This window comes from Amphiprion ocellaris, chromosome 14 (assembly GCF_022539595.1).
Source record: "Amphiprion ocellaris isolate individual 3 ecotype Okinawa chromosome 14, ASM2253959v1, whole genome shotgun sequence".
Classification (NCBI taxonomy): Eukaryota; Metazoa; Chordata; class Actinopteri; family Pomacentridae; genus Amphiprion; species Amphiprion ocellaris.
The window spans coordinates 26,299,216-26,322,275 of record NC_072779.1 but is presented as its reverse complement, the minus strand read 5'-3'; the positions used below and the strand labels follow the sequence as shown (position 1 = coordinate 26,322,275).

The window sequence follows — 23,060 nt, the reverse complement described above, 5'->3', positions numbered from 1 at the left end:
AGTCAATTCCATACCTGCACACCATCACAAAAAACCTGCAGTAATATTACTACTCTGAAAACACAAATGGGAAAACAATTGGTAATCTTAATTTAAAGCTCACACAATTACCTCTACCTCTATGGTTTATTACTAACTTAATGACTGACTGCTTGATTTTATTTTCATGTCATGTTGCTAAGTCCCAACAGGTTTATGAGACAAGAGTAGAAAAAGAAACCTGAACCAGAGGTGGCAACATAACTTAAAAAATAATTCTAAACAAATAAATTCTATTGACATTTTTTTCATGCTTTAGAGACAAAGGTAGAAAACTTAAAAGTGTTACAAATAAACAGTCATTCCACTCTGTCATAGTCAGTACACCAAAAAATTCTATATTTAGAACTGACATTGTATTTAATACAGATATGCTTAACTGGAAATGTAATTAATAGTCAGCTTCTCCAAATTCACACAGCTTGCTGTCCTCTTGGATGTTTAGAAATGTGCCAACGTCAAGGGTAGGTGAAAAAAGATTATTGCTCTCAACTGTGCATTCAAAGACCTTTGACTCCTTGATAAGTTGTATATGAGGTCCGGGGCCATGACTGTGCTTGATTTGAATGTACATGTTAATATATTTGTTATGGCTTTAAAAGTTTCTTCAAGTCTAGTAAGTATATTTCTTCTATTTGTATTTTCGCTGCATGAGAAATAGTTACTATTCATATATTAGAATTCAGCTTAATCACAACTCTCTATGGGCCACAACAGCATGAGGTTTTATGACCTACAGATAATTGTGTTATCTACTACAAAGACAAATCTTCTTATTGAGCCTGTTTTGTGACATATTCAACAAACAATTGCACAGTGTTATTCTTTCACATTTACGCCTTATTGATTTGGGAATCCAGCCTATATCACCCCAGAAAGTAGGAGCAACTTACAAAGGCCTAAAAAACAGCAAACTGTTCTGGTTTGTATAGAGTCTGCTTTGACTTTCTATATGTCTTTTCAATTTCAGTTATACATGTGTTTATGTCTGTTGAATAAGTCATCTTTTCACATGAAAAAGCCTGATCTACATGGGGATGCTAACCAGAGTTGGATGTTTGTAGGAACTAATGCACCATGCAGTATTTAAAGCACAGAAATTGTATTCCATGTCTACCCACACAAAGCTAAATGCATACTAAAGTGCACATTCATTAGTTAACCCATTCATCTTCAGCCTTTGGCTGAAAAACAAATGTCGGACAACAAAGCAACATGTTTTGTCACAGGAGGCCAGAGCTGACAACCCAGTGACAATAAACCTGCCAAGCATAGGTGACATCCTGGCAGCTCGTTTTTCTGATTCACTGCATATCCCAAGGTTTCTATAGAGATGACATGACAATATTTCTGAGTATCTGAAGAACTCAGTACCATATTTGCTAATTTAGTCAGATTAGTCATAAACGGACGTGACAACAGCTATCAGCGGTTCTAACCTCGTACCTGATAATAAAGCAATCAAAGATATGACATTTCAAATCATCTTCCTGTAAGAGGCACGTTTGCTTCTATCTGGGACTATACCTCTTCACACTCATCCCTCGAAGCGTCTCTGCTCTCCAGCATTTCACAGAATTGCTCTACATTGACGGACTCCTCTCCTCGGTTCAACCGGTCCTCCAGCCACCGCATCAGGACACCCTCATTCCCAGCTAGGACAGACTCGTGGATGGCGACCCCAGAGTCGCTAATACGTGCCGCCGCTTCTCTCAGTTTCACCTGCTCCAAGAGGACCCCCGGGCTAGGTGGTCCGCCGGTGGGTACGGGTAGGTTATTCGATCCCCTTCCGCTTCTCCCGGAGCCTACACCGCCTCCTACACCGCCGCCAGTGGCCGCAGAGGCCGGACTGTCTTCCGCGAAGCCGGGGCTCTCCGTTTCTATGTCTTCCTCGTCACCGCTGCCTCCACCGCAGCCGCCCTCGGCATTCCCCATGTTTCTTTCACCGATCTAAGGCTCCCCCGAAAATCTCTGCGGCCCGCTGGGTGTCAGTTTTGCAACGGCCGTGCCGGTCTGTATACAGACCTCTCCACCGTTCACCTACAGCGGAGCTCCTCTGCTCACTACTACCGCATCGACGTACCGTACGTCAACGTGCCTCCGACGTCGACTGGCGCATGCGCTTTGGCGTCCCTGTTCACGGAAGCATCTGCGTTGTTTTTTCAACTGTGGAGAATGTAAATAGATGACAAGCCAAAAAAATCCCAAGTGAACAGCATGCTCAGCTATGTACTGGTTGCGTTTGTATCTGTGTTACTGGCAGTGCTGTTCATTCCTCGCGAGTGGTCCGTTACATTTGGAAATAAGTCAAGCCAGGGGCCCTCAGCGCGGCTCCTGAGCAAGCGTGAATTATCTCTGTACGACGGGGAGGAAGGCAGCAAGGGCCTTTACCTGGCTATACTGGGGCAGGTGTTTGACGTAAGCAGGGGCCACAAGCACTATGGACCTGGTGGTGCTTATCACGTTATGGCAGGTGATCCCCGCTTCTCTTACACTAACTGAGCGCTCAGTACGAAACCACAGAGCTTTTTAAATGCTTTCATTGTTAATTGGACATTCCTGGATGCATGGGCTTAGATTTACACTGAGGCTTTTCCCCTAAGTAATTTGGAGCGCTAAAATTCCTACATTCTGGGGATTTTTTTTATTCACCAATTTCTTCATTTTCTGCATCAGTGTGCGGTGAAATGACTTTATGTATATGAAGGAAAATACATAAACTAAGGCACCAGGTGACAAAATAGGTTAACTGAGGTAAGATGCCTCTTTCCCAAAATTCCCCTTCACGATGATAGTGGCCATGCTTATGTTTTGAATAGCTTTGAGATCATTTTACTGGTTATATGAAATCAGATTAAGTGATTTTGAGGTGTATTGATGTAACATTTTTGACAGTACAAAATAAGCCTCTGGAAGACATATTCAAGCTGCTTTACTTTTAATTTAAGAGCCATATAGAGAAATAGCCATTGGTTTGAACAGAAAACAACAAAAGACGTTTTTTTCATAATATGTGTAAGTGGAAGAGTAGGATTTTAGATGCACTTCCCCTGATATGGGGTAAGAACCCCCCGTAGATCAGTCACTTCCAATACTCTGGATTTCGGATAAATTGTGGATGCCATCATCTAAGGTAGTAACATAATAGTTAACCTGCTGTAAAAATGTATCATCATCTCGAAAGTATATCCATCAAAAATAATTTCTATGAGTGATATCTGCTGTTTATGTTGCAGATAAAGTCAGAGCAACATCAGCAATTGAAAATAATGTCAATGTTGTATGGATCAAATGGGCTTTTTGCCCAGGTTATGGGAGAAGATGCCACTTTTCAGGATTTTATATTCAGTTTTGTAATGACAGTTGCTGTCTCTTACAGTTTAATTATTCTCTAAATTTATTCACCTAAGCAAATTTCTTTTACCCCAGTCTTACCCCAGTGCACCCTGCTATAATGGAATATACTGTAGTAAGGCTCTCAGGTATTCTGACTTGCTTTCAAATGTTTAAATTCCTGTAGATCAGCTTTTCTCATATAGTATTCTCTGCTGATTCAACGCACACATTTACTCTTTTCTTTCTTTTTTTTGGGGGGGGGTGTACATGTGGCACCTATATTCACATAGATATTATTTTAATTAAATTATAAACTCTTAGGATTCAGTAGATCATATGTTTTTAAGCAAGATTTCTGCTCAACTTCTGAACTTTCTACATATTAAGAACATACCTCACATATCTGTGCTTGACATGCTAAAGAAAAAAAGCCACTTCTGCTGGAGAAACTATCATGTCTTTAAGTATTGAGGAGGGTGTATCCCTTGTGTACCCCATGAAATTCATGTCTATGCCTGGACGCTTCCAAACCTACATCAAAATCACCAACTCCAGACTAATAATAGTACACAGACAGCTTTTAATACATAAGGATCCTATATACTGTGTTATTCTAAATTTGCGTTTGTACTTTTAGGCAAAGATGCCTCACTGGCCTTCATTACCGGAGACTTTACAGAGATGGGCCTGACAGACGATGTGTCCAGTCTGTCCCCACTACAGGTGGTGGCGCTGTATGACTGGGTGGCCTTCTATCAGAGAGACTACCAAACTGTGGGTCTGTGATTCTCTCCCTTAAATTTTTAGGTTCTGGTACAACACATACATTTACTCTAAAACAGGATTACTCAGCAATTTGAGGTATCTTTTAAGATCGGATTAAGGATCTGCATTATTATAAAATGTTTAAATTGCTATTATATTGTGTCCATTTTACCCATACTACAACAACTCAATAGAATTCCTCATCAGATTTATTTTTGATTACACAACAGCCTACATAGGGCTCTGAAGACAACAGCACCCTTTGAAAGTTCCAACACTTAGATATTTCGTGTTTGTCCTGAACTCGAACACGATTTTGAAGAGATGACATGCTTCGGAACATAGGAAGAATGAAATTCTAAACAGAAGTAAGATGTCTAAATGAGACATTCTGAACAGAAAATGACATGGTTAGTTGTTTCTGGATGTTTATTGTAACTTGAATGAAATGGTAATACTGCACATGAGGAACAAACAGGGTGGGACACCTCCAGAGTGTATACATTCTGGAGCTTAAATTTGTGGAACTACAGCCTGTGCAATATATGAAAGTGCAGCAGCCTATGATGGATGCGGTATCTTATTTAATAACTGCTGACATGCACGCTTTACATAATTTCTCTGTAAGTGGATATCCATCATCATCAGTAAAATATCTCGCATTGAATTTCAGGTATGGTAATAGGCCAGTTCTACAGCGACACTGGCCAGCCCACGCAGGCACTGTTGCAAGTGGAGGCATCACTAGCAGAGGGGCAGCGAATCAAGGCCCAGTCTGAGGCTGAGATGGTTCGCTTCCCTGCCTGCAACTCCGAATGGAGTGCTGCCAGGGGAGGAAGAGTCTGGTGTTCCACTAAGAGGTATGGAAATAGTTCTGGCATAATCAAATATTAATAAGCTTACTAGGGAATAGGATTGCAATGTTGTGATGTACTGCATACCTGTGGTAGAGCATTTCCTACATTAGTGGGTGAAATAAATATGTACATCAGGACTGATTACGTTTTTCTGCAGTGGTGGAGTGGTAAGAGACTGGAAAGGTGTCCCACGGAAGCTGTTCTCTCCAGGCTCCAGCAGTGTTCGCTGTGTCTGTGTTGAAGACCAATCTGCAGCAGATGAAGACCCAAATTTGCAGAAATATGACAGGTGCCCTTCACATTCTGACTCATGCTATGTGGGAGAGTACTAATCTGTGGACCAGCCCAGAAAATGGACCTACTCATAGCTGTTTCTTAGCAGCGCAACACTCAGGGAAGCACGGGACTTTTAGCTCATAAAAATCACAGCAGTCAACTTTTCTTTTCTTTTTTTAACAATAAAGAGGCAGAATGAGGAAATCTCAATGCATTCATTTTTGATGACCTTTATGTAAAGTTGTCCTCCCTTTCTCTAAAAGAATACACCAGGAAGAGACAGGCTAGATATCTGAGCATACAGATACAATACAATGTGCATAAAAGATTAAACAATGTGCATAAAAGATTAAGAGGCAAGATTTAGGTTTGTCACAATGACAAGCACAAACTGCATTAAAGTACAAAACAGTTGTAGTGGTCAAAAATATCACACATTTATCTGTACAATTTAACAATACTTAAAGAGGCCCCACTACCTGGCCATCCCTCTGCTGACTCCACATTCTCCCCAGTGATCAGAAATGTCATGTGATCTTGATAAAGTGCACCTGTTAGGCTTAGAAATCATGAAATGTTATATGTGATGGGTCAAGACAAGAACTTGACATGAGGCAACATGGGGGACTATGATCAGAACAACTTACAAGGACCTTATGGCAAGTCAAAAATGGAATCTAATCATTTGGTGACTGATTTTAAAGTCTGATTTATGATTGGAACAATGACATAAAAAGGCTACAAATGAAAATACATGCATAGGCATAATAGGCATTTCTGTAACTGAAGAGGACTGATGACAGAATTTTATTTTGGGGACTACATTTATATTCCTTTCATGATGAAAAAAAAAAGGCTTTCTAAAGTCATATTACTTCAACTTGCCCTATTAAAAACTGAGCATATCCATTCAATTTGGCTGATTCCTACACATGACACATTGTTTACCAATTGGTTGAAAATCCATTTCATCTTTTTCTCGTTGAACCACTTTCCACCTCTCTGATAAAGTTATACAATGACAATGTCATAAATGTGACTCTAACTAAAAGATTCAACCTCATATGGAAATTATACTCATTTAAAAAACAAGTTGAGTTGCTTTCCCTTTAAGTCCTCCTTGTCTGTCCCACTTTATCCAGTTAATATAGAATTGAGCTGATGGAAGAGTAAATGATGAAAGTTTATAGAGAACATATGGATAATTCAGTCCCTGTAGATCGAGTGATCTAGAGGCATTTTCCAGCTTTATTCTGTTCTTGGTTAACAGCAGCCTCAGCTTTTATATGTATGCAAGGATTCATTTTGTAGCATTAAATTTTGGTCTTTGGGCAAGTAAGCAGGAATCCTGCTGATGTTGAACTATCCCAACAGAGAAAAGGAACCCCCCCCGATACCCGATACCCCCCCCCCCCCCCCCGATACCCCCCCGATAACCCCCCCCCCATAGGTGATCATATCATTGGATTGACATATCTGTGTACAACAGCTACCTTTGTGATAATAGGAGCTAATCAGCACAAATGTCACCAAGCTTGAAAAATTAAACTGCGTCCAGCTGTCACCCAGTTGGAGAGCTACTTATATCCACTTTAAGATACTTTGATCGAAACAGAAACAAAAAGACAATGTTTCACTTTCTATTTGAAATGTCCCTCTAGAACATTAATAGTTTTTCATAGACTGGAATAGTATAAAGGTGATGGTCCATAAATGTCTGGGAATCTCCTGTTAGTATGTCCTGCTACTGATGTCCCTTCTTCTGGTATGCCTGAATAACTGTGCCATGTCGGGCCTGGCATGGTCAGAGCCAGAAGGTGGAAGATATCCAGGCCACAGCATTATGACACTCCGCCCAGAGTTAGTACATCAAAGCAGATGTCACACACTCTCACCGGCTTGTTCAAGTCAAACTTGATGATAGGTATCTCCTTTATAGAGCACTTGTGGCACAACAGGCGCCCACAGTGGCGGCTGGAATGACAAGATTAATCATATCGTTAGAAATAAAATGAAAAAACAAGTGAAATTAATAAAACTTACAATTCTGTGTATGTGTGTGTGTATATACAGACCTGATCAAAATCTTAAGACCAGTTGAAAAATAGCTAGAATTTACCTTTTGCACATTTGGATCTTAATGAGGTTCTAAGTAGAGCTACAATATGCAAAAGTAAGAAGGGGGAGTGAGACAAAAAGCACTTTGGAAAAGTAATTTATTGAAAACAACAAGTAAACTGAAATAGGCCGTTTATCAGCTGATCAAAAGTTTAAGACCACAGGCTATAAAAGCCCAAATCTGCTCAAAATTCTCATTTTCTGACAGGCATTCACACGGTCATGCCCTCCTGATGGCTAAAGCTAAGAAGCTTTCTCTTCTTGAACATGGTCGGATCGTAGAGCTGCATAAGCAAGGCCTCTCGCAGCGTGCCGTTGCTGCTGAGGTTGGACGCAGTAAGACAGTCATTCTAAATTTTTTGAAAGATCCTGAGCATTATGGAACAAAAAAGTCAAGTGGTAGACCCAAAAAAATTACACATGCGCTGAGCCGGAGGATCCGATTGGCTGTCCGTCAAGACACAGGGCGGTCCTCAACCCAAATTAAGGCCCTTACTGGTGCCGACTGCAGCGCAATAACCATCAGACGGCATCTGCAGGAAAAGGGTTTCAAAAACAAAAAACAAGTTCAAAGACCTCGTCTCCCACAACGCCACAAAACTGCCCGTTTCGACTTTGCCAGGGAGCATCAAACATGGGACATTGAAAGGTGGAAAAAAGTTTTATTCTCTGATGAGAAAAAATTTCACCTTGACGGTCCAGATGGCTTCCAACATTACTAGCATGACAAGGAGATCCCACCTGAGATGTTTTCTACCCGGCACAGTGGAGGGGGGTCCATCATGATCTGGGTGCTTTTTCATTCAGTGGAACACTGGAGCTTCAGGTGGTGCAGGTCGTCAAACGGCGGCTGGTTACATGCAGATGTTGCAGCGGGCATCCCTCATGACTGAGGGCCCTCGTCTGTGTGGTAACAGCTGGGTTTTTCAACAGGACAGCGCTACAGTTCACAATGCTCGCTTGACGAAGGACTTCTTCAGGGAGAATAACATCACTCTTTTGGACCATCCCGCATGTTCCCCTGATTTAAATCCCATAGAGAACATTTGGGGATGGATGGCAAGGGAAGTTTATAAAAATGGCCATTAGTTCCAGACAGTTGATGCCCTTCGTGAAGCCATCTTCACCACTTGGAGCAATGTTATCACCAGCCTCCTGGAAACACTCGCATCAAGCATGCCCAAACGAATTTTTGAAGTGATTAACAAGAACGGTGGAGCTACTCATTACTGAGTCCTACTTAGAAAATTTTTTGTTCTGGTTTGGAGAGTTTTTTGTAATTTTTTGAGCGATGGTCTTAAACTTTTGATCAGCTGATAAACAGCCTATTTCAGTTTACTTGTTTTCAATAAATTACTTTTTCAAAGTGCTTTTTGTCTCACTCCCCCTTCTTGCTTTTGCATATTGTAGCTCTACTTAAAACCTCATTAAGATCCAAATGTGCAAAAGGTAAATTCTAGCTATTTTTCAACTGGTCTTAAGATTTTGATCAGGTCTGTGTGTGTATATATATATATATATATATATATATATATATATATATATATATATATATATATATATATATATATATATATATATATATATATATATACATACACACATATATATACATATACATACACACACATATATAAAGTCTTACTACTAACCAGTGATGTTTCCGTGTTGTAACACCAAACTTGGCAGCACATTCATAGCAGTTGGATCCATCACACCAAGGGGGCTCTTTGGACAGCATATCTTAAGAAATTAATGATACAACGTCTGTTATTGACCACAGATCACCACAAGGGTCAATACACCGTATCCCAGCACATGACTTCATCTGGGGCTGTCATTTTAATACATGCTGAACACCTGATGGATAACAAGTGTGAAAACTTACCTAGAAGGCGGAAGAGCAACTGTTTGGTTGCAACTTGGTAGTTGAAAATGTTAATGCCCTGATTATTATTGACACCCAGTCGAGCCCCAGCCCTCACAATGGCACGGCACAAGTTTGCGTTTCCTTTCATATAGGCCAGGAGTAGAACTGCAAAAAAAATACAGGTCACAGTCTTACCACAAGTGTACTGTGATGATGCACTGTTAAACACAGAGGTAATTAAGTAAGCTACTGTACCCGTGTTCCCTTCGTTGTCTGGTTTGTCCAGAGGGTATTCAGGCATACACTCAAGGAACAACTCAAAAATGGCAGCAGCATTCTCTTTGCCATAATGGCCTAGTACATGCATTGGTGACTGACCCCTGAACAAACATAAGAAAAAAAGGAATGTTAACCCTAAAGTCCGCAGCAGGTTGTCTGTTACATTCTGTTTAACTGTTGCATCTTTATGAATAAAAATCTTACATGTTACACACTGTTAAAGGTCATATGTCTTGAAAATGTATTTCACTTGTAATTCTGGAGGTGTAAAATAAAAGCCGTGAAAACATGAAGTTGCTTACTACTGCCATTCCTATGTGTGAAAGAAACTGAGTGTACCTGAGATTGAAGGCCTCAGCATCAATGTTGGACTCTGTGAGAAGGGTTCTGACATTGTTAAGGCGGCCCTGCATCACAGCCAGATGCAGAGCTGGGGAGACAACAGGAAGGGCAGAAAACACTGTTATTCACAAGGATTATGATATGTTGCGGTGGTAGAGTTATAATGAATATGATAAGGACACTACAGCGAATCAAATAACTGATTTTTTTTATTTTTTTTTATTCTTTTTAAAAGCTGAACGGAGTAATATCTAGAGACAGCCAAACTGTTGGGGACACATTTTGCACTGCTTTTTTGTCAATACTGAATATTGATATCTGGAAAGAAATCCTCTGTACAATAGTTAAAGACTAAGCTCAAATGTTTTGGTTATCAAAAATGGTCAACTGAGTAATTATCTACTATGATTATTATTTAGACTGGGCATTGTCAGTTTGAGTGCCATTTATTTAAAAGAAGCATCTCACATGAAAAAACAAAACAAAAAACAAAACAACAAAAAACAGAGGCCTCATACTGAAGAGTACCATTATTGCCATTCTCATCCTCAGCAGCAAAATCAACTCCGTTCTCCAGCAGCACAGAACAAATAGTGGCCAGATCCTGCTGGGCAGCCAAATGTAGTGCTGTCTGCCTGTGTTTGGTCAGCTCATTTACTTTGGCTCCGGCAAGCAGCTGGAAGCAGAAACATGCAAAACAAAAACAACATCAACTGCACCACTCTTTCAAAATCCCTTACACTGGCCTGAGACAATACTTTATTTATCATTTATATTTTAATGCTTTGGAAATACAGCAATACACAGTATTTGCCAAAAAAGCCTTTTAAATTGAACTGAACTGAATAAATACCAACGGAGAAGATTAAGAAAATGTTAAGTTTGTACCAGATTGCGGACAATGATCTCTGATCCAGCCTGGACAGCCAGGTGGAGAGGGGTGAGCTTGGCTGCATCTTGAACCCTGGAGTTCACATTAGCTTGGACACTGATGAGAAACAAGACACTTTCGATGTCTGAATTTTGCACAGCCACGTGGAGAAAATTACGCCCTTTGTTGTCCACCTGGACAGAAACAGATATTTTATTTGCGGTCAGGAGAGATTAATATTTTAAGGTTTGTTTATTATTGCTGCAGAGAAAAACTGGTGCGTTCATGGCAGTGTTACCTGTTCAGCAGCACCTGGCTCCCTCTTGAGGATAGCCTCTGCTGCCTTATTGTTCTTGTGCGTCATGGCACAGGCAAAGGGGGTCATTCCTTGACGGTCACGAAGGTTGAGACGAATGTCTGGATGTGAAATGAGAAGCTGTATAATGACGTTGTGCTGGTTGCTAATGGCAGCATGGATGGGAGCTCTGCCCTCTGCATCCTGACAGAAATACACACATACAGCGTTAAAGACAGCATATACTGAAATGCCATATTAAAATGTAGCAGTATGTTTTTTTGATGGGAACAGAGTCGTATTGGCTAAAGTAGACCGACTGATGGAGCTGACCTGTGCATTAACATTCGCTCCAAACTCTAGAAGGCACTGCACCACCTCCTCCAGTCCCCAGCTGCTTGCTAGATGGAGGGGCGTTTGTCCATCTCGGGCTTCTTCATCTCCTTCCCCATTAGGGCCAGGCTGCCTGGGGCTGTTCACATCACATCCACTATACACACACAGGGCAGACAGTAAGCCAAAACAGCTAGCTACATCCATTTTAGCACGTGAAGCTTACAGACTGTTTCAGATTTTGTTTTAGTGTCTGAAACAGCTCTTTGAATACTGTTGCTAATACATGTCTGGAATATAAGTTGGCAGACCAGAGCTTTCAGAAACAGTTCAAAAGTGCAGTATTCTAAGCAATCTATCAGAAAATGAATAATCGAATATTGGACATTTGTTTAGCAACTGCTGTACCACATTTTAACTGTATCATAATATTGAATGGCAAATGGGAAAATTGGATTCACACAACAACTAGCAAATTGGTTTTGCCGATATACAGAGGATTCACAGTTTAAGTTTAAAATATGGAGTGACAGTAAGGTGAATTTGCAGACCTGCGGATGAGGAAGCAGGCAGAAACCTCATTATTCTCATCAACAGCTCGGTGCAGGAGCGTCTGTTGGCAGCCAGAGGGCCCTGTACTCCAACAAGTTGCATCACAGCCATGGCGGACCTGGGTGGAACAAGCAGGACTCAAATTGTCAAAATGCAGGAAAACATTTTCGTTTCCCAGCCATATAAAAATAGAAATATATACACTGCCTGTGACAAGGCTTTAATGCAAATAGTTTCTGGTGTAGTTACCAGTTTTGTGCAGCTCTTTTACAGTAATTTATTCCTTTCCCTTTTTGGAACAAATCCTTGTTCAATTTTGATGTTGTGGATTTAATTAATCATGAATCTGCGCAAGATGCTGGATAATATCAGACATATATACATCACTAATGTTTCAGTCAATAGTAATACAAGGGCAAGTGTATATTTGTTTCCATGTTGGAACCTGGATTCATTACAGTAAAAGTCCATTTTTATTAAAAAATATTTACAACACATGGATAGTTGCACTGAAATAAATAACTAAATGCACACAGAAATGCAGATGATTCCAGGTACATCCAAAGCAAAGAGTCAACCTGACAAAGCATTGTGTGGGTGTAACGCTTAACGACTGGCAGTCCTTCAGTGTGGAGCTTGTAGAGCATCAACATCTCTCAAGTGTTCGCAATGCATTTGCCTACCAGTGTGGATGCAATATCTTCCAGGCCATTCTCAAGAGCCAGCCACAGTGGAGGATCCCCTTTGTCATCCACCACAGACATATCAGCTCCTCTTGTGCAAATGGCATCCACCACCAGTGGCAGCTGGTTACTGATAGCCAACTGCAGTGCTGTTTGTCCCTCTTGGGTCCTGGTAGTGGAGGAAAAAAAAAAAAAAAAAACTTACGGTAGAAAAAATACAGTGGTATGGAAAAGTTTGGGCACCCCTGTTAATTTTCAAGATTTTCCTTTATAAATCACTGGTTGTTCGGATCAGCAATTTCAGTTAAATATATCACATAGCAGACGAACACAGTGATATTTGAGAAGTGAAATGAAATTTATAGGATTTACAGCAAGTGTGCAATAATTATTTAAACAAAAGTAGGCAGGTGCATAAATTTGGGCACCCTTGTTGTTTTATTGATTTGAATACCTTTAGCACTAATTATTGGAACACAAAATTTGTTTGGTAAGCTCATTGACCCTTGACCAACATACACAGGTGAAGCCAATCATGAGAAAGGGTATTTAAGGTGGCCAATTGCAAGTTGTTCTCCTCTTTGCATCTTCTCTGAAGAGTGGCAACATGGGAGCCTCAAAACAACTGTCAAATGACCTGAAAGCAAAGATTGTTCAACATCATGGTTTAGGGGAAGGATACAAAAAGCTAGCTCAGAGATTTCAGCTGTCAGTTTCCACTGTTAGGAAACATAGTGAGGAAATGGAAGACCACAGGCACAGTTCTAGTTAAGGCCCGGAGTGGCAGGCCAAGAAAAATCTCAGATAAGCAGAGGGGAAGGATGGAACAGTCAAACTCAACCCACAGACCAGCTCCAAACACCTACAACATGATCTTGCTGCAGATGGTGTCACTGTGCATCGTTCAACTATTCAGCGCACTTTGCACAAGGGGATGCTGTATGGGAGAGTAATGCGGAAGAAGCCTTTTCTATGCACATGCCACAAACAGTCGCTTGAGGTATGCTAAAGCACATTTGGACAAGCCAGCTTCATTTTGGAATAAGGTGCTGTGGACTAATGAAACTAAAATTGAGTTATTTGGACATAACAAGGGGCGGTATGCATGGCGGATGAAGAACACAGCATTCCAAGACAAACACTTGCTACCCACAGTAAAATTTGGTGGTGGTTCCATCATGCTGTGGGGCTGTGTGGCCAGTGCAGGTACTAGCAATCTTGTTAAAGTTGAAGGTCGCATGGATTCCAGTCAGTATCAGCAGATTCTTGCGAACAATGTTCAAGAATCAGTGACAAAGTTGAAGTTGCGCCGGGGCTGGATACTTCAACAAGACAACGACCCTAAACACTGCTCAAATTCTACTAAGGTATTCATGCAGAGGAACAAGTACAACATTCTGGAATGGCCATCTCAGTCCCCAGACCTGAATATTATTGAAAATCTGTGGTGTTATTTAAAGCGGGCTGTCCATGCTTGGAAAGCATCAAACCTGACTGAACTGGAGATGTTTTGTAAAGAGCAATGGTCAAAAATACCTTCAACCAGAATCCAGACCCTCATTGGAAGCTATAGGAAGCGTTTAGAGGCTGTTATTTCTGCAAAAGGATCTACTAAATATTGATGTAATTTTTCGTTGGGGTGCCCAAATTTATGCACTTGCCTACTTTTGTTTAAATAATTACTGCACACTTTCTGTAAATCCTATAAACTTCATTTCACTTCTCAAATATCACTGTGTTCATCTGCTATATGATATATTTAACTGAAATTGCTGATCCGACCAACTAGTGATTTATAAAGGAAAATCTTGAAAATTATCAAGGGTGCCCAAACTTTTCCATACCACTGTACAGAAGACTACAGAGCAATAACAATTGAAAAACCTTCTCCTCAAAGTTCTGAACTGCTAACATGTTTCACAATTTAAACATATTCACAGCATTACCTAACATTGATGTCTGCCTGATGTTCAAGAAGGAAGAGAGCACTCTTGCTGTCCTGTCGTTGGATGGCCATGTGAAGCAGGGTTTGTCCATTGGACATAGTATCATTGATAGAAGCCCCTGAGCCCAGCAGCTGAGCTGCTATGGTGTGCATACCTGATGGGGACAGATTTAATTTAGCAAACATCACATACACCAAAATCAATTTGATAATGCAGAAACAACTGTGTTACACTTCCCCAGTTTCAGTGTATGGCTACGTACCTGTCCAGAGGGCCAAGCCCAGGACAGTTTGGTCCATTGAGTCTTTGAGACTGAAGTCTGGAATGATCTGGAAGTTGTTGGTGGCATGAAGTGCATTGGCTGCAACAGAACCATCAAGAAAAAAAATAAAGAGGATCAATTTCAGTATGTTTAAAGACATTAGATTATGTGTGGGCATGTTCAACAAATATCACTTAATACTCAGTTGAAACTGTTTCCAGTTTGGTTACAGACATTTACAATTGTACAACTCCCAAAACACATGCTGACCTTTTTGCTCCAGGATGACAGAGACCACATCTGGGTGGTTATGAGCAATGGCCATGTGGAGGGGAGTCTGCATAGCCACACCAGGGGTGTCGTCAGGGAGAGCCTTCTGGGTCTGCAGGTTGGGGTTGGCCCCTTGCTGGAGCAGCTCAGCTGTCAAGCTTGCCAGGCCACAGTGACATGCTGTATGAAGTGGGCTTTCACCCTGACAGACAGCAAAGGTTTTCGGAGAATATAGATTAGTATCAGACCAATTTTATTAACATTTCATGATTACATGGCAGGTTATTTAGTTCTGTTTTTAAGTCTGCATATTTAGAAATTCAGATAGTTTCAGTTTGAGACTTATGATTGCAATCCAAAGCAAGTTATTAATGCACTGGTGCCCAGCTGTGATGTATTTTGAGGAAAGAGAGCTCTATAATAAACAACATTCTCACTGACACAATGACAATATACATTTTCAGTTCTACTTTCTTTTTTTCACCCCTTTGTCATTTTCTCCAGTCATCTGAAAAATTTTTTTTTTTTAAATCTGACTTGACATCTTTGATGCCACTGGCCCAATTTCAATAAAATGCCAAAAGGTTGATGCATTTAGCACCAAGTTCAGACCTTTGAAGAATTTCACTGATTAGCCTGGGAATGCTGTAATAAAGGTCAGAATTCTAACCTCTGCTGTCTGCACAATACAGGTATGAAACTAGATCCTTTTTCATCATATGACCAAATGTTCATACACACCCATTTGTTAACATGGTTGACCTTTGCCCCGTGAGTGGCGAGGAAAAGAGCAGCGGCCTCATTACCTGCCCGAGCTGCTCTCTGCATGAGACAGTTTTCTGCAAGAAAGAAAATAAAGAGAGATGAAGATGAAAATGTGTTAAAAGCACCATTCCATTTAGAAATTTAAAAATAGGTTATGAAACAGCACCTGTGTTAGTGTCAGGTGCATCAGGATTGCTTCCCCTCTGGATAAGCTGGGCTGCAAAGCTATTTTCATCAAACGAGGTGCCATTCACTACTGGTGCATCATCTTCAAATGGGTTTACAGAGGTGTCTGAAGACATGGTAATGTACTGCAGTGCGAGCCACAGAGCTGTGCTACCCTCATGGTCCTTTAGTTCCAGATCAAGTCTGAAAAGATGGACAGATTACCATCTTACCATATTATCAGATTATAATCAGAATTAACTTTAGGGCTAAATGATGACCAGGGTTGCATGACTTTAAAAATGTGTCCCTACAAATGCATTGTGTTATAGAGACATTTAGATATTAACATTTTTGCATTTATATATTAACATCCCTGCAGTAATTTACACTGAATTCTGATGACAGTTCGTTACATTTGTTGTCAAAAAATTTTCAAAAGCAACTAAAAAGAACTTGCATCTACTTTGGTCTGTTAGCAACTTATTGTGATCCCACAAATTCAGTTAAGTAAACATTATCATGCTGTGTGGAACTTTCCATATCAGAAACAAACTTACTAATACCATCTGAAGGCAGAGTAAAACTTACTGTTTGCACTGTAGAAGCTGGTTGAACACTGGCTCATTCCCTGATGCCACAGCTTCATGCATAGGAGTTCTTTAAAATGACAGAAGAGAAAATGAAGCACCACCATATTCTGCACAATAGTTAACAGCTTTTGCAATCCAAAACCATTCCTAAACCCAAATTTATGTGACCTGCCTGCCCTTGCTGTTCTGCATGTTGGGGTTGGCTCCAGTCTTGAGCAGGGCCTCTGCGATTCGTGCCATGCCACTCATCACCTCCACTGAGTGTTTCTTGGGACTGAAAGAACAGACCAAGTGAAGTGGGGTTTCTACCGCCCCCACAGTGGCCGCATTCACTTGAGCTGAGTGACGAATCAGGAAGATGGAGGCAAACTCATCACCTGGTGGAGGAGGAAAAAAGACTAGTAACTCAAAAAAATTATTTATTCTTTCATCTATTAAACTCAAAATCTAGATTTCACAAGATAACAGTCTATACAAGAGAGAGATTTGAAATGATGTTTAGGGATAATTTACATGTTGAGCAAGCAACTCTCATGGTACATATATTTTTAAATGAAGAATATTAACACACATGGATAACAAAAAGCATAGGAACAATAATTTCCCCCACCTCTTTGGATGGCCTTATGTAGGAGGCTCCAGCCACTCTGGTCCACCATGTCCACATCAGCTTTGTTGTTAACCAGAGTAGTGGCGATACTTTCCAATTTGCGGGAGAGTGCCAGGTCCAGTGCCAAGTCACCGTTGTTGTCCAGTTCATTGAGTTTTCCAGGTAACTGAGCAGAAAAGATAACATCAATGAAAAACCTGTTTATAGCATAACGGGATCCCTTTACTGCCCCATGCTGATTGCGCTGGAACAAGCTAAGGAAAAAATACTAGTTGGTGAATAATAAATCAAGGGTGTCTGTGAAGAACTGACCTGCGAGTCCATTTCAATGAGATACAAAAAGACCACATCTTCTCGCTCAACCTTGATGGCTTTGTGGAGAGGATACTCTGTTTTAGATTTGATCATCTTGTACAGAAGTTGGGCACTCATGGTGCTAAAATCTTCTTTCCTTAGATCGTCCTAAAAGAGAAAGTGAGTGAAATGCAACAAGTGTCAGTCTGAAATATCAGAACGGGCCAATGGTGGAGACAGGTGTCACTGATTTTTTTTTCTTGAAACTTCAAAATTCTTTGCTTTTGTGAAAAGGCAGTGGTCAATGTTTGGACCAATAACAGAAAAAGGAAGTGTCAGAAGCTGGTCACAGTCAACAGCAATTTATCACAGCAAATTCATAAAGATAACCTTGAAAACTGGTCTATCTGGTGATAGGTACTGACGTTTTTTTGATGAGGAGATGAGATTTGTGAACTAACATAACACTGATCTGTCAAAAAGGAGTAAACGCAAGGAGATTTTCCCATAACACAAAGTATGGTTATAATCGGTTGGTAGACTTTGAAAAAAATCCTAATCAGATTCCTCAAATCTGATGATGCAAAGTATAGTAGATGATTACAATATCCAGACTGCTAACAGTAGAAACAAACTGCTGCTACTGTTCAATTACGCTACACCCACACAAATAAACACGTCCGAAGGTGCTTAGTTGGACATGCACAAACACTGTCTTAAGGTGCTCACCCAGTGACTGGCTATGATCTCTCCACAGTAGTTCATTAGGGTGGAGGCATTTAGCTCCTCTGCTGTTTGGTAGAAGCGAATGCAGTTTCTGACATTCACTGAGGACATCACGCCTTTTTCACACCTGTCCAAGAGGAGAATCAAAGGTACTTTTGTGTCATTAAAGCAGACATGTTGCACTATAACATGCTATACAACAGTGAGGCTACTTCTATCAACAATTAAAGGCAAATCAAAACTCTGTATGCATTAATTGTGCTGACCTCTCTCTGAGCAGCTGAAGCTGAAAGCGGTTAGCCAGCTTCATTAAGTCGATAAGAAAGGCATCATCCTCACTGAGTTCCAACTCATCTGTGTATGCCCACCGTAACATTGCCATGGCAACCTCAGGTTTGCAATCTGAGAACCAATCAAGTCATATAGTTAGATATTGATCAATTACAAACCTAAAAATATATATTTTTAAATCGATTTCATTTTTATTTTGAAAAACTTTTTTCTTTGTTCTCTACGAAAATGTCTGTTCAGGGGTACTTTCACCCCTCACAATCATGTGCCCACATTTATATAAATAATAGGCTTGGGGGCCAAACCCTCTCCAAAGAGACACTGTGGACAATATTGGACTTTGCCAGTTTGCATAAAACACTCAAAATAAATATTGCGCCATTTTCTACTAATCCATAATCATGTCAACTAACAGAAGGGTGAGTGGGAACCAAATGGACTTTCATTATCACTTAAGCTACACTTTTAGCACACCTGGGTTGCTCACCTGTTAGGTCCAGTTCAGAGGTGGAAGCCAGGTTGGCCAGACTCCAGACATCACTGCGAGCAGCCAGCACAAACTTGTGGGCATTAAGCTGCTCCCCTGCCACTTTCACTTTCAGATCACTGCAAAACCAACACATTCATTCATGAGAAATCAAGCACATATTAAAAATATTCTACCTCTTTAATAGTGCCAAAACTAACACAGAAACATATGCCAAGGAATTGGTGTGTGCAAGTATGAATATTTTGCTTTTAACACTAAACAGCATATTTCTTGATGTTCTGTGAAAAGCTCTTTAACTGCACTAACGTACTAATACAGTGGGATTGTATCATCACAAAAAAGCAAACACAGTACTATAGAATAAAATCAGTGGGGCAGCTGGATTGGAATAACATCAAACAAAATTCAGCCATTCTAACCACAACCCTCACCTGTACTGCTCCTGCTGATAGAGGTCAGCCACGATATCCAACAGACGGCTGATGAAGGTGTCTGCAGCTGCAGGGCTGGAAGAGCCCTGTCCAGAGGCCTGTGCAGCAAGCACGGCACAGCGCCTCTCAGTGTCGGCCAGCTTCTGCTGCATCTTCACATACTCCTGCCTGAGCAGGGCCAGGTGCTTCTGCAGCTTGGCCACCTCCTCTGTCCCACATCAAGGTAAAGAAGACAGACAGAGGACAAAACGAGATGTAGGGATACAGAAAATAGGTTACAAAGACCTATTTCTGAACACGGGTTAGAACTAGACTCTTTGAAGAGCCTTTCATCTAAAAGCAAAGGGGTGATACAAAGTGCAACAGTCCCACAATTCAGTACCCTATAACTTGGACTAAAGTTATAGCAATTTATTTTTCATTATGTGGTTTTACAAGAACATCAGCACTGTGTAAAGAGAATTCATATGGCAGTGACAGTATGACTGTAAAAAACAATGTCATAAAGGCTGCTGGCAGAATTTTCACCTACAGCTTTAAACCTTTGAGAAATGTGACCCGGGCCACCATTACTTTTTACAACCGTGTCTTATTACTTGTTAAAAGCATGTTTCTCTGTGCAGGTTTTCTGCAATCCAAGTACAAGGACCAAATTTGCAGATTTTGACAAGTGACTTTAGTGAAATCTAAAGAGGGGTAGGTAGTTTGGCCACACGTCTCCCTGGTACTATTTGTGAAATACACTTTCTGCAGATCTTAATATTACAACACTAATTCATGTCTCAGCCAAGGGTCCACAGAGTTTCACTGAGGCCCATTTCCTTCCTTTTATAATCGAGTAAAGTTTTAGTGAAGAAGGAATGCTGAGACAGCACGTTACTTTGTCCTCCCTCATAAACCGTTACTGGCACAGCTACTGGTCATGAGGTACAAAAAGGGGGTGTTTCTAAAAACCACCTGATCAGCTCAAGACAGGAAGGGTGGTACGCTGAAGCAGCTAAAGACCAACTGAGAAGGCACTGGTCAAATTTATATAATATACCAAAATCAACTATAAATTTACCAAGTGTAGCAGGAAAGAGTAATGCATCTGGAAAGCATTTACTCATATCAAGCTCTGGAATGCAAATCCAAAGACAAACCCCTTACAACAGTGTGCTCTCAAACAACCTCTCTGTTTTGCCAAGACTTGTGAACATGATTTAGTCTCTTGCAGACACTTCACAGCAAGAAGCAATCACACTAATCGTAAATACAACAAACTACTGTGAACCGCTGGTAACAGGTACACACATTGCAACGGAAAATTTAAAGAAGCATATATGCATGCTTTTTAATACACATAAGGTAATTCAACGGAATGGTCAAACACTCATTTGACATGTCATAAAACATGATTTCTGCTCAGCAGCTCCGTATACACCTCTAACACCGCAGACTGGACTGTTTGTTCTCTGGAATCAAGTTGGTAAGCAGATTTCCCTTAAGAAGGAACACGCACACTAACACACACTCTTATGTCTCGGCCAAAGATAGGTGTTGTCCTTAGACATGGCACTTCAGCCAGGTAGTGCAGATGATAGCTGACAGAATGACACTTAACCTGTCCTGTAAGTCTCCTGTTTTGTTTACCGTCCGTTTAACATAACTGCTGCGAAATTATGTTCACAAAGTCTCCACATGAAGCAATAGCGACGGTTAAAGGATCGTTAACTGTCACTAGATAATGTAACGTTACAGTTTGATGCGATGCATGACGCTGACATTTAGCCACTACACAATACCTACATTACCTGCAAACTCTGTAATTTAACACACGTTTTCTCTACCAGCAGTCTCCTTAAAAACACATTTTATTTCTGGGCAGCCCACCCTTACCAACGTTTTTCTTGGTCGGTTCGGCTAACTCACAGCTATAAAATTCAGCTAGCAACATCACAGAGCTAACGACAGAGCTTGCGCCCTGGTAAGATGAGTGTGACAAGAAGAGTGTCGACGCGGTACGTATTCTTAACCATAGACACTGCACGGTTTAGTTAAGCGCCAAGACATCAGCTAATTCAGTCCATCTGTTAAATAAGCACATTAGGACGAAAGGGAGTGTATCAAATACTCCGAAAAAATCAATCTCATACCTTCCGCCATGTTGCTCAACGTTAGCTCCGTGGCCTGATGGTGTCTATCGCGATATGATGAAGGCGCTCATAGTAAGCAGCGGTGCTGCGTTCAAGTGATTCACAAAAATACGTTAGTTAGTAGATTGTCACATGACTGTTACTATATTTCTTTAGCAAGAAATTATCTGTATAATGTAGGTGCGAGCTGTACAATCGGTTGATATCACACAAATCTGTAGATATACAGGTGCAGAGTACATTTTGTGTAAACAGCTTGACATCTTTCAAGACAACAAGGGAGCAAGTTTATAGTCTGCTGTTTTTCTTTCTTTTTTTTTTAAAAGTTGTACATGTTGAGCCTGAAGTTAATCAAATGATGCATTGGTGAACTAAATTTTACAATAAATATATAGGTATGAAAACTACTGTTTTATAACTACCTCTCAGCTAAAAATAAATAAATAAATAAATAAATAAAATAAAAAAACTTCACTGATCAACTGGTTCCTTTCTGCCAAACCTGTAAAGACACATTTGGTTGATTGGTAGGTGTACATTCAGCTGGTGGGTCCGCTTCAGAGAATTAGGGTTAAACATTTCTCTGTCTGCATTCCGGAGAATTTTTATCCACCAATTTGCACCCTCTCTCAATGCATCTATATTGGTGTATTTATGGGTAATGTTTAAATAGAAGTCTTCTGATATTAGCTTTTACTGGGGAGGGACAAGTCGTGTACTAATTTAACTACTATTGAGGGGGATGTATGCCCGGCCTTCCTCCGAAAAAATACATGCCTTTAGTAGAAATAAATCTACTATTAAGTTTGTTCTGTCTTACTGATCTGTTTTACTTATGTCGTATTAAATTTTAATTAGTTTTATCTTTTAATACTAAATATAATTTACTTGAGCAGACAGTAATTTTTTTTAAAATACTATACAAGAAAATCACATAATTTTGTTTGCGTGACAATTAAAATTGCAAAGGTTTTCTAGATGACAGTGTTCTTAGAAGGAAACAAGACTGGACAAGAGAGACTGTTCACACAGCTAACTAAAACACATTTTGTATACAGTTTACCTGCTTAAGTAGCTCTGATTACTCAAACATTAGGCTGTTTAGGCTGTCATCAACAACAATGACCACCAAAATCCATCATAAACTATTCTCGTAACAAAGTATCATACCAAAACATATGATTTGAAGAGTTGCCTTGCTGACAAAACATGTGACAATAAAGTTCAAACTCGAAATCTTTCTTATTAACGGTCTACATATCTGCAATATGCAGAGGACTTTTGAGTTACTTAAGATACTACAGATATAAACTTAAATAAATACCCTTCGAAAATTAAATGTTGAAACATGGAAAAGCTTTTGAGTTGATAAAAAGCTTCTGTTGTCTCATACGAAAGACAAACCTGAATTAAATACACAAGTAAATATTGAAAAAAAGTCATATTTTAGAAGAACTCACTACAGG

General features: G+C 40.3%; 3 protein-coding genes across 3 annotated transcripts in view; 1 reads left to right on the top strand and 2 right to left on the bottom strand.

Annotated features, from left to right (window-relative positions):
• zzef1 (zinc finger, ZZ-type with EF hand domain 1) overlaps positions 1-2,106 on the bottom strand; it is a 33,923-nt gene extending 31,817 nt beyond the window's left edge. Inside the window, exon 1 of the mRNA XM_023289891.3 lies at positions 1,567-2,106. Within this exon, the coding sequence (XP_023145659.2) occupies positions 1,567-1,974 (408 nt within the window). The 5' untranslated portion in view covers positions 1,975-2,106. The remainder of the gene's footprint in view (positions 1-1,566) is intronic.
• A 34-nt stretch (positions 2,107-2,140) lies between these two features.
• Positions 2,141-6,182, top strand: LOC111581641 (neuferricin). Its single transcript, XM_023289897.3, has 4 exons — positions 2,141-2,512; positions 4,013-4,153; positions 4,814-5,000; positions 5,155-6,182. The coding sequence occupies exons 1-4, from the start codon at positions 2,257-2,259 to the stop codon at positions 5,327-5,329; spliced, it is 759 nt and encodes a 252-aa protein (XP_023145665.1). The 5' UTR covers positions 2,141-2,256; the 3' UTR covers positions 5,330-6,182.
• Positions 6,183-6,900: 718 nt separating this feature from the next.
• ankfy1 (ankyrin repeat and FYVE domain containing 1) lies at positions 6,901-22,480 on the bottom strand. Its single transcript, XM_023289895.3, has 25 exons — positions 21,595-22,480; positions 19,460-19,667; positions 19,026-19,144; positions 18,514-18,649; positions 18,251-18,374; positions 17,540-17,689; positions 17,228-17,393; positions 16,790-16,994; positions 16,616-16,684; positions 16,026-16,228; positions 15,836-15,933; positions 15,095-15,296; positions 14,825-14,923; positions 14,563-14,716; positions 12,617-12,785; positions 11,933-12,051; positions 11,382-11,538; positions 11,052-11,252; positions 10,771-10,947; positions 10,411-10,558; positions 9,880-9,970; positions 9,517-9,641; positions 9,280-9,426; positions 9,044-9,134; positions 6,901-7,247 (listed from the first exon to the last, which is right to left on the bottom strand). The coding sequence occupies exons 1-25, from the start codon at positions 21,602-21,604 to the stop codon at positions 7,115-7,117; spliced, it is 3,501 nt and encodes a 1,166-aa protein (XP_023145663.1). The 5' UTR covers positions 21,605-22,480; the 3' UTR covers positions 6,901-7,114.
• Between the last annotated feature and the right edge of the window lie 580 nt (positions 22,481-23,060).